General features: G+C 55.3%; 1 protein-coding gene across 1 annotated transcript in view; it reads left to right on the forward strand.

Annotated features, from left to right (window-relative positions):
* PLXNA1 (plexin A1) overlaps positions 1-2,574 on the forward strand; it is a 51,716-nt gene extending 49,142 nt beyond the window's left edge. The window contains exon 32 of the mRNA XM_070420742.1: positions 1,309-2,574. Coding sequence (XP_070276843.1) covers positions 1,309-1,404 — 96 coding nt within the window. The 3' untranslated portion in view covers positions 1,405-2,574. The remainder of the gene's footprint in view (positions 1-1,308) is intronic.
* Positions 2,575-11,131: the final 8,557 nt, after the last annotated feature.

Below are 11,131 nucleotides of genomic sequence, written 5' to 3' on the forward strand. Positions count from 1 at the left end.
CCTTTAGCATTTTCTGCTGACCTGGAGTGAGCCTGCAGCAGGTCTCCTTGTCATCTGCTACACAGAGCTGGGGCTTCCTGAGGAAGGAGGACTGACCCGTGGGCTGAATTGCTTGGGCACACAGGGCCGGAGAGGCAGGATGGGCATGGCCATTGCTAAGGCCCTGAGGCCAGAGTGGGCCTGGCTACAGGGCCATGGAGGCCAGGAGGCTGAGAGGAGGAGGGGGTGAGGTAGGCCAGGCTGAGGCAAGGGGCCTGTCACTGGGTGTGCAAGCCTTGGGGAACTTGGGCTTTCCTGTGAGACAGGCCATCAGGGTTTGGAGATAGAGCTGTGATCTGACTGTCGGGTGCCCAGGGGGAGGGGGAGTCAGGGACCATGTAAGGGCTGGGCCATGGGAGGGAGGGATCAGGACTTGCTGATCAGACTGACTATGGGGTGTGACTCCAGACTTAAGGTGGAGTGAACTACGGGAGGTGGCAAAGTCCAAGGAATCGCCTTGGACTTTCATTTAAGTTTGAGGTGGAGCTGGGACTCAGGAGAGACTCAGGCTCCAGGGTTAGCGAGTCGGGGTCGGCAGCTGCATGATGGCCCTAGAGGTGAGTTCGGAGCAGGAAGAGGACGGCTGAGACTCAGAGCTGGGGCTGGGTATTCGGAAGTGAGGTTGGGCAGGTGTCCTGGGGCTGAGAAGGATAAGCAACAGATCCTGGGTGACCGGAGACACCGCCTGGGGGTTGGAGACTAAAGCCTGCCCTCGGGCTCATGAGGGAGAGCAAAGAAGCTAGAGGTTCTCTGCGGAGCTGCACTGTCAGGGGCCAGAGAAACAGGTGGTGGGAGGCGACGTGCTGGCAGGCTGAGGCACCAGCGGGAACCGGAGCGTGGACTTAGGGTGCTCCTGCTTCCTGGGGGCTGGGAGCAGCAGGCTGAGTTGCTGTGCAGGGAGGGCCTCCAGGGGGTGGCGGCATGTCCGTGTCCCCAGTGGCCAGGCAGGGAACTGCACCAAGAGGACATGAAGGCCTGGCTGTGACCAGAGCCCTGTTTGGGGCTGGTGTTTTGTGGGTCGAGTGTAGGAATAGTGACCAGGGGGTAGGGGGACTCAGTCTTCATACCAGTCACGTGGGGATCCAGGTTCAAAACCCAGGTTCCTCAGCTCACAGTGGAAGGGATGGAATTAGGTATCTGCTGCAGAGCCCCGCCAGCCCCTGCCATGCCACTTGCTTAGTGAGTGTAATCCTCCAAGCTTCTATGAGGTGGTCCCATGTGAGCCTAGCGAGCCTGCCAGGCTCGCTAACACTCTGCCTGCCCCTGCAGATCCTGATGGCCCTGGAGAAGGACGAGCAGGCTCGCCGGCAGCGGCTCCGGAGCAAGCTGGAGCAGGTGGTGGACACGATGGCCCTGAGCAGCTGAGCTACCCGCCACCACTGCCCAACGGGAGATTAGTGAGAGGGCCGCAGGGTGGCCTCCAACGACAGCCAAAGCTGGGAGGTCCCTGGAGGCAGCCTTCCCCCACGTGTGCCGAGTGCCTGTGTGCTCGGGGCAGGCGTGCAGGCCGGCGTCCTCCCCGCCTCTCTCCCCCCTGGCTGGGGGTCCTGGTTCTTACTGGTGTGGGTGAGACGGTGCCTGCCGCACCCTCCGTGGCCAGAGCTGCTGGCCACAGGGCAGGGGGATTCCGGTTGCAGCTGGAGACCTTGGAGACGCCGGTGACTGTTGAAGACCCGGAGAGTAAGGCTGGGCCCTCTGGGAGGAGGGATGCCAATCTGGTTGTCTCCTTGAAGCCAGGCTGGCGAGGCCAGAAGGGCCAGGAAGAGGGGCTGGAGGGGGTCAGCCTTCTCGGCTTCCCTGGCACAGTGTAAGGGCTGAAGCCTGTCTGGCAGCCTGGGGAGGCTAAATGCCAGGCCTGGCCAAGGTGAGCTGAAGTCAGTCTGGACTATTGCCACCCGCCTGCCACCCTCACGCTAGCTGCTGCACCGCACCACCCTCCGATCCACCGCGTGCTCTGCGGTGGAGGCAGGAGCACCTCGCCCAGAGAGAGGCCCAGCTCCCTCCTGTGGAGGGGCTGCAGAAAGGCAGCGCCCCCGCTCCCAGGTGAATTCCAGAAGGACTCAGCGACTCCCTGTGTGTCCTCAGGGCTGTGCCTCTGGGGGCCACTGGGGCCTGGAGCTCCAGTCATGAGCACATTCCCATTATTTATTCCTCCCCTGCATCCGCTCTGGGCCAGCTCTCCAGCGTGGAGCTCCTGGGAGCAGCCCGACCGTCCGATTCCCTCCCTGCATCTCTGCCTCCCCCTCTCTCCACATCCACCTCCAGCGGCTTCCAGTCTGGCATCTCAGCAGCATGCTGGCCCCTCACACGCAATGGGACGTCTGGGGCTATTTTTTGTTCTTTAGGGGGAACAAAGAAATCCTGCTGCACTCTGTTGGGGTGGCCAGGGAACAGGGCAGGGTCCTGGGTCATACTCTGGCGTGGCTGGGAGCAGGACACAGTGACCAGAGGGCCTGGTGGTTGGCTTTGTCCACCCTGCCTTCAGTGAGCAAGAGAGAACAAATTTTTAACTAAAACAAAACCTGTACATTAGTATATATGTGTGTGTGTGTGTATATATATATATATGTATATATATATATGTGGCTCTAGCCTCAGTCTCCAGCCCCAGTGGGGTCCTGTATAGCTGACTGGAGGAGGAGAAGTTTTACAAACAATTTAGAATAAGAAAATTAAGGCAGTGGGAAAGCAATACCAAATGGTCGTGAAGCAAGTGGCCAGATTCCCTGAGCGGAACACTCCAGGCCTCCACCCCTCGACCTGTGGTTTGTCCTGTTTTTTTATTTTTTTTATTTGTTTTGATGTGTAAAGGAGAGAACTTCTCTTGGCGCCCCCCACCCCCAGCTTCCAGGGCGAGGGGCTGTGAGTTCCTGCATGACTGTGCTAGCGTTAAGTCTGACTTGATCTTTTTAAAAATGCAAGTGTTGAATACTAGAGATGTTAGACACTTTTTAAAATGTTTTTTAATTAGTCACTTGTGAAAGCAGACAAGCGGCCCCCCTCTTCAAGTTCACTTTTTTGACGGTACTAAAGATTCCCATGGACTTTAAGGGACAGCTAACTGTGGCCAGCGTCATCTTGAGGACCCCGCTAAGCTGCATGGGCCAGGCTGCACACCTTGGAGATGGGTTAAGGGCTGCCCCTTGCGTGGGGAAGCAGCGGGGAACCTGAGAACCTGACTGGAACCGGGGAAAACGGTTCCCCCTCACCCGCCCCGTGGGTGATGAGCAGGGCTCTGTCTCCCGCTGCCGTAGATGAGTAGCTGGAGCCCAGGCAGCCCATCTGACACTCGTGCAGCCCGCGTGGGCTCGTCTCTGGGCCAGCATGGGGCAGAGCTGAGACCTGTCAGAGATGAAGCTTGCTTTTTGGTGGCCACTGCTCTGGCCTGGATTCTAGTCCCAGGGTGCACCCTGCTCCTCTCTGATGCTGCCTGGCCGTGCCTGGGTGTGGACCTCGGTTTCCTCCAAAGTCTTCCCTGGATGCTGGCTTCCAGTGGAAGCCCTGTTCTTCCAGTTCCCTGCTCTGCCCTCTTCAGAATCCAGTTCCAACCCTTCCTGAGGCCTCCCAGCCTGCAGACAGCCCCGCGCTCACCTCCCGAGGCTGCTCCCAGGGGGAGGAGGGGCGGCCCACCTAATAGCGCACACCTGTCAGGCGCAAGCACTTTAGCAATATCTGTTTACATATGAGCTCATCAAGCTGATTCTAAGCCTGCTGGCTGCTAGGTGCAGCAGGTCCCGCACCTCCCTTCCCGCCAGGTCTTGGAGTTAGGTTCTGAGTTCTTGTCAGTGGCTCTCAGTCCTCCGAGCTCTGTAGCACCCCAGGCGCTGGGCCCAGGCACTGCACCACCACCTCCCAAGCGTTGTCCTGCCAGGGGCTCTGACCCCGAGCTCTGGCACTGGCCTGGGGGGTGTGGGGCCCTGGCAGGAGCCTGGAGATGGAGTGCCACTCTGCAGTGAAGTCCCCTGTGCAGACCCAGACCCAGGGAGTCTGGGCCACAGCACGGAGTGCTGTGCAGGGACACCGTCCTGTCCCAGGCACTGCTGCTATGGCCTGTCCTGCCCCCGGCTGTCCCTTCCAACCTTCCCCACTCTTGTCTCAGGAGTGCCCGGGGACGGCTCATGCCTTGGTCTGGGAGCCCGGCCTCTCAATATACCTCGAGCTTGCCCTGCACTCCCTGACCCAGAGCGGAGCACCCAGGGTCACCCCAAGATGGAGGGCCCTAGATGTTCCCACCCTCCCTGGTCTGACCTTGCTGAGAGCCTCCGCCCTGGTTCTTCTCCCAGTTCTGGTTGTGATGGCTCATGTTGGTGCTACACACGCTAGAATAGATATATTTACAGAGAGATATTTTTAAGATGAAGCCCACAATTAGCTGTCCTTTACCGCCACAGGGCCCCCACCCAAAAGAAGAGCAATCACTCGGCGGCCTGAGCCGCCCCTGCCACTGCCTCTCCCAGGAGCAGTGTGGCTGAAGGGGCGCTCAGCCCACAGGTTGTGTAAATACACGGTCATTTCCTATTTTACTGTTCTTCAGATTTAGTACTTGTAAATACAAACATTAAGGAGAGATTAAACATTTTTGCTAAAGCTCATGGCTCTGGGCTTTTCTTGCTGAGAGGGGTCTCGGAGTGTGGGGGTGGCATGTGCCAAAGACTGCAAGCCCCTCTTGCTCAGAAGTTCCAGTTATGCTAGGACTAGTGGCCACAGGTCCTGATTCTTGGCCTCCAGGGTTTCAGCAGCCCCACAGGTGTGCTGCCCAGGCCGGGGCTGCACTGCTCCTGTGTGCGAAGAACCTGCAGGTGTCTGGGCCTTGGAGGCACTTTGAAACCAGCTGAGCCTGTTGTCCATGGGGCCCTGCAGTGTGCTTTTCAGAGGCTCCCAGGGTCTCGTGCAGCAGGGTTGTGGACCCCTGGCTCAGAGTAGTGGTTCCCTGGGGGCCTTTTACAACGCAGGGTCTGGTACAGAGGGCCTGGGGCAGTCCCGATGCCTGTGGCCAGCAAGCTTGGTGACTGGAGGCCATAGTTCTAGGACTCCACCTTGAACAGCAAGGGGCTAACACTGCGTGTCCCTGCCTTGCTCTGCCAGGAGCTCTGTGTGGAGCCTTGCAGCCGAGAAAGCCAGTTTGGGGAATGTTGGCTTTTCCAGCACAAACCCCATGAAATGATGGCCTACTTTTCTGATGGTGAAGGTGTTGGTGCGCGGCCTTTGCTGGCTGTGGTCCTGTTTTCTCCATGGCCCAACAGGGATGGCCCTTCCTGCCCAGGGGCTCAGATGTGATCGTTTTGGATGAAGCAAGCGGGGGTCTGGAGGACACAAGTGTGATGTGTCCCCAAGGTCATATCTGGTTCTGCTCTCTACCTGATCTTCAGGCTACCGCCAGGCAGTGACAGTGACAGAGGCTGATTGCTCACTTGTAGTTCAGCCACTGTCCAAGCCTGGCCGGCGAAGGAACTGGTTTGGACCTCACAGCGCCTGTGAGGTAGGGGTAATTATCCCCAACATATCGACAGGGTGCTGAGGGACGCACCGGTGTTGCCCGTGGTAAGGGCAGGTCCCAGCGAATCAGGAGGGAGGTTCCCAGAGCTCCCTGGCAGCACTCTGGCCTGCCTTCCCTCATTCTCCCTTCCGTGAGCTCTGACAGCAGGCCATAAGTCATAATACTGCTCCAAATTGGGCCCGTCCTGACAGCCGGCTCAGGCATCATGCTCTGCGCCAGGCTCAATCACTAAAAAGAAATCAGTATAATCACCGTGAAATTGCATCAGAAACAAATTTAGCAAATGTGGTCCAGTCTGGGTGTGACGCGGCCTGTTCCCATGGCTCGGTCCCCTCCGGCTTTCTGATACAATCAGCCCTGCCTCAATTACCCTCGTTAGGTGCCAGGGCCCCAGCCCACCAGCCGGAAAGCGGGTGATCATCTCAGCTGCAATCAGCGCACACCGTGCAGCGATCAAGTGTAATTATGCAGCTGGCACAGCGCGGGAAGGAGGCAGGCACCTTCTGATTGCCGACCCCGTGGCTCACCGGGGGTATTAACACCATCAGCTATTAATACGGGGGCTGTCTGTCTACGCAGGTCATGTGGATGGGGGTGTCTGGGTGGCAGAGGGTGAGGCTAGCCTGCAATCCAGCACCTTCAACTCATTGTGATGAGAGGGCAGACGGCACACGGGCTCTGTGAGCAGGCATCACATAGTAGGCCAGACTGAATAAACACCAAGGTAACTGCATCTGGGTCACAGGCGTGAAGAAAACATAATCGCATGTGACGGCAGCCAGGGCCAGGGGGACGACGGGGTCGGCCGCTGGGGAGGAGCAGTGGTGTGGAGACCTGAGGGACTAGGGGACCAGCCATGGTGGTATCAGAAGAGCGCTCCCCGAGTCAGGAAAGCACGGGGCCCCTGAGCAATGGGGACGAGGAGGCAGGTGGGCACTGTGTGAGGAGGAGAGGGCAGCAGGTGTCCAGACCCAGGGTGTCCGCATCCTGGGGGCCTCATGCCCGAACAGCAGTGGACAGGCTGTTCCTAGCTCCTGGGGAAGCAAGGAGGGTGGGCTCTGTTAGCATTTGGAGGCCATGGGACTAGAGGGCCAGAGGCTGGAGGAGGCCAGAGACCATTTGGGAGACTCCTGAAGACATCTCCCTGCGACCTTGGCCCCAGTGTACCCCTTTGGAGTTCCTGGAGACCCGACCGCCCATCAGATGGTGTGACTCTGCGGGAACATGTGGACTTTCTGAAAACAGCTGTGTGACTTGTTCTGATCCATCATTGGATCGTTAGTGGCAGTGGCTTGAGTCATACCTGGGCTGGGCACGTACCTGGGTTTCAGGTTCTCTACCCACCCCCAGTCAGGGCAACTGTCAATGTGTCTCTCTCATATCTCTCTCCCTCCCTTCCTCCCTCCCTTCCTCCCTCCCTTCTTCCCTCCTCTTCACTCTACCTGAAAAGCAATGGAAAAAATATCCTCAGGTGAAGATTAAAAATAAACAGTTAAGATGTTCAATTTTACATTATGTGCATATTACCACATTTTAAAATAATAAAGAAATTAAAGAGTCTGAGCTTTATTGTGTGGACAAGAGGGCCACAGAATATTCTGCAGCAGGAGCACTGGGCTCTTCCCTTCGGCCTTGGTGGTCTCATCTACACCTCAGCTGCAAGGACTTGGTGACCCCACACCTCTGGCTGCAGTCCCCGCCTAGGTCCCACCTCCACAACCTGAAGCCCCAGCGCCTGCAGGAAGATGGCTTGGGCGTCCCCACCCTGACCAGGCTCACGACTTGGGAGGTTGGAAGCTGTGACCCAGCCCCAGGTGGTCCTGTGTGTTCCAGCCCCTGCTGGGCGTGGGGCTCCAGCCTCTCTCAGCTGGTGGCTCCCGGGTGAAACGTCCTCAAGCCCAGCTTTCAAAAGCAACTCTCTCTTCATCAGACTTTTTATTTTTTTATGAATAATGACAATTTTTCTTTATTTAACCCCCTTGTCATTATTGCACTAATAAAATTAATATTTGCATATCAAATGTTGCCTTAAAATTGCATTTTCACAGATGGGCTTGTGTGATGAGGACCTAGAAGCTGTTTTAAAAAACATTTCTTCCCCTGGCTGGTTTGGCTCAGTGGATAGAGCATCAGCCTTCGGACTGAAGGGTCCCAGGTTCAATTCCAGTCAAGGGCACATGCCCGGATTGTGGGCTCGATCCCCAGTGGGAGGCGTGCAGGAAGCAGCCAATTAATGATTCTCATGATGTTTCTATCTCTCTCTTCCTCTCTTAAATCAATAAAAAAATATAATTTTTTAAAAAAGCATTTCTTGTCAGAGGAGCAGGTCTTTTGTCCTCAGGGCGGATGCAGTGTGTGACTTGCTCCTTTGCCCCAGGGGCTGGAGTACTGGCTCTAGAGCTTGGCTGGATTCAGGTTCCATTTTCCAGGGAGCAGGCCCTTGCTTCAGGGCCACCGCCCAGGACCAGCCTTGGCCATGCCCTCCTGTCACACCCCGAGGTGTCCCACTACTTAGGCGGGCCCCTTGCCTCACCTCCTTCGCTTCTGGGCCACTGGGGTCCTTCCAGCGGCCTGGAATGCTCCTCTAATAACACTCTCTCCTTTTTAACTTGAAGAAATCATTTAAAGGGAAACTTTCTGGCACTATCATAAGTGGATGACCAGTATCGCTTGCCATAAACAGGTGATTGAAAAAATAGTGCAGCAGAAGTAAAAATAATATAAAGTTTTAGCAACAAGTGGTTGAGCACATAAAGTCCTTCTGTCTATGAAGTTACCAAGTGCCAGTCAGGCATGGAGAGGCGCCCAGAACCCAGGCGCAGCTCTCCCTGTGTTCTCAGTTGCGCCTGCACCCTCTGCTCTTGGTTCCCTCGCTGGCAGCCCTGGCAGGCGGCTGGGGTGGGAGGAGGGAAGGTCCCTGCAATTCCCCAGGGTAGCCCTTCCTCCACTGGCACTGTCTGGCAGCCCAGCTCTGAGCTAGCAATGCCGTTGCTGTCAGCTGCTCCTTCCACGGGGTGGCCACGGCTCCTGCCCCTGCCTCTCCCTGCTGTGAAGTGCCCTCTGGAGCACTGCTTCTTTCCACTGCTCCTTTCGTGACTGACCCCTGCCTGGGAGAGTCCCCAGCTCAGTTAAGCTCAGGTCTGTCCTGCCTAAAATACTCACTTACCACCCGGGGTGGCAGCCCACATATCTCACATACCTGCATCAGTGGACCTGCAGGGTGGCCCCACCCCAGTGTGTCCCCTGCTCCTGCCCTGTGTGGCTGAGTTGCACGTTTCCTCCTTTTTTTCCATTGGCTTCCAGCCACCTGGCCGGGGGGGGGGGGGGGGCGGCTGGAAGCCCCCAGAACCCTCCCCCAGACACCAACAGTGCCCCCTCCCCATGTGTGTGTGAGCAGGGCAGTATCTGTCTCTCTGTGGACTTGGTCTCTCTGGCAAAGCCCCACACAGGTGTGTGACATTCCTGTCATTCTTTATATGTTTGCATGGCCTGAGAGGACAGAGGGGAGGGTGCAGCAACAGTTTTCAGTCCAAGAAAGAGAATGAGAGAGGTCTCATCTCTCTCGCTGGAACGAATTATTTAAAAGTAGTTTCCAAGATACAAATTTATCTTTAAGTCAGCAGTCTGCAAGACGGGCAAGGGGCATTCCTGGCTCGGAAACCTGGGTCTCGTGCTTAGTACTGTGTGATGGGGCAAACCTTGGTCTCTTCCTCATCCTCAGTTTCTTCATCTGTAAAATGGAAGAACAACTCTACCAGCCTGTCAGGGTTGGCGGTAGAATTGTATGATAACGTTTGTGTAAAAACGAATAACGGGGATTATGTGTGAAGTGCGTGCAAGTGCGTTTTCATGCCCTGTAAACCCTATTATCCTGGAGGGTGAATGACTATCCAGAGCAAAGGAATTCTCCCATCACTTCTGGCCAAAGCGTCCACTTCCTCTGTGAGCCAGTGAACAGGAGCCAAGGGGGGTTTCCAAACCTCAAGAGCCAGAAGCAGTTTTAAGATGCAGAGACCACTCAGGAGCCCTGCCACAGGGGGCAGGGTTGGGGTCCAGAAAGTCTAAAGCCAGGAAGAGGAAGCTACTGGGGTGAGGGTGCGTGAGCAGCAGCTCATGCCCCAAAGCCAAGGTGTCCGGTAAGGAACCAAGGCTGGGGCAGAGGTGCATGGGATCAGGGCTGTTGCCCGAATAACTCCAAGGAGAAGCGTTTACCGTGGTCCACGCTGATGGTTCTGCAGGGCACAGGCTGCCGGCCGCACAGTGGCCTGCGCAGTGAGATGCTCCCCGTCCCTGGTGTCAGGAAGCCTGCTGACTCTTCCCCTAGACCCCAGTGTCATCTTGGGAAGAAGGAAGAAACAGGAGGAAGAGCCCTGGTAGGAAGGTGAACTGTGACTTAGACACAACATTTTTTACAACAGAAACTGTGTTAAACCAAAATAAATATCAAGTAGCACGAGATTGGGATATTTTTTAAAGTTTAAGGTTTTGTCCCTCTTACCCAGTGGGGCTGAAGCTTAGTAGCAAGATCAGATAAATTATAGACAATTCAGAGGCGACATGACCAGAAATACCTGAGCAGAGCTGTGTGCGTTTTCAACCCTAGAGACTGTGCTGGGCTGGGGTGCAGAGGGGAGGTCTGTGGGCTCTGCCTGCCTTGGTCTTGGGGAACTGCTCCTCCTCCCAACTCTGGGCAGCTGGACACACAACCCCAATCAGAGCATCCCTTCCTCCTGTCAGGCTCAGCAAGTCACCTGAAACTGTTGAAAAGAGAGAACGCTCCTTTACTTGATGAGTTTGTAAACCAATAGCTACGCCAGCCACTCTAGAAGCCTACACAGGAGTGTAGCCAGATCAGAGGAATGTAGAGCCAAGAGGTGATAATGAGAGGAAAAGAGGTAGGAATGGAGAGAGAAATAGAGAGAAAGGGGGAGGGTGGGAGGAGATAGGGGGAGAGGGAGAAGTCAGAGGGGAGAGGAAGACTGACTCCTGGGTCCAGCTGTCCCTAAAGACAAGCTCTATTCTGGCCTTTAATTACATGAGACAAGCCAATTCCTTCTTCTCCTGGCTTCGCTCAAATCAATCTGTCACGTGCAGCTTCAAGAATGCAGACCTGCCCTGTTCAATGCGATGGCCACTGTCTATTGAGGACTTTAAACGTGGCCATTTTGAACTCAGCTGTGCTCCAAGTATAAAACACACATCCAACGGAAAATACCTCATTACGGTTATATATACTGATTACATGTTGAAATGATAATACAGTATATTGGATAGATAAGGTTAACTATGTCATTAAATTTAATTTTACTTGTTCCTTTTAACTTTTAAAAATATGGCTATTAGAAAGTTTATAATTGCATTTCTGGTTCCTGTTATGTTTCTATTTGACAGAGCAGGACCAGACCAATTTTCTAGGAATAAAAGAATATGCTTTTTTTTTATTGTGCATGCCTGTGTGTCTGTGTGTGTGTGTGTATGTGTGTGTGTGTGTGTATCTCTGTGTGTATGTGTATGCCTCTGTGTGTGTGTGTGTGTTTGTGTGTGTCTGACTTAATACTAACTGCTTCTGAGGAGAGAGCTTTCTGCTAACCAGGG

This window comes from Myotis yumanensis, unplaced genomic scaffold (assembly GCF_028538775.1).
Source record: "Myotis yumanensis isolate MYYU_CA2020_CCGP unplaced genomic scaffold, mMyoYum1.0.hap1 SCAF_7, whole genome shotgun sequence".
In the NCBI taxonomy this organism is placed as follows: domain Eukaryota; kingdom Metazoa; phylum Chordata; class Mammalia; order Chiroptera; family Vespertilionidae; genus Myotis; species Myotis yumanensis.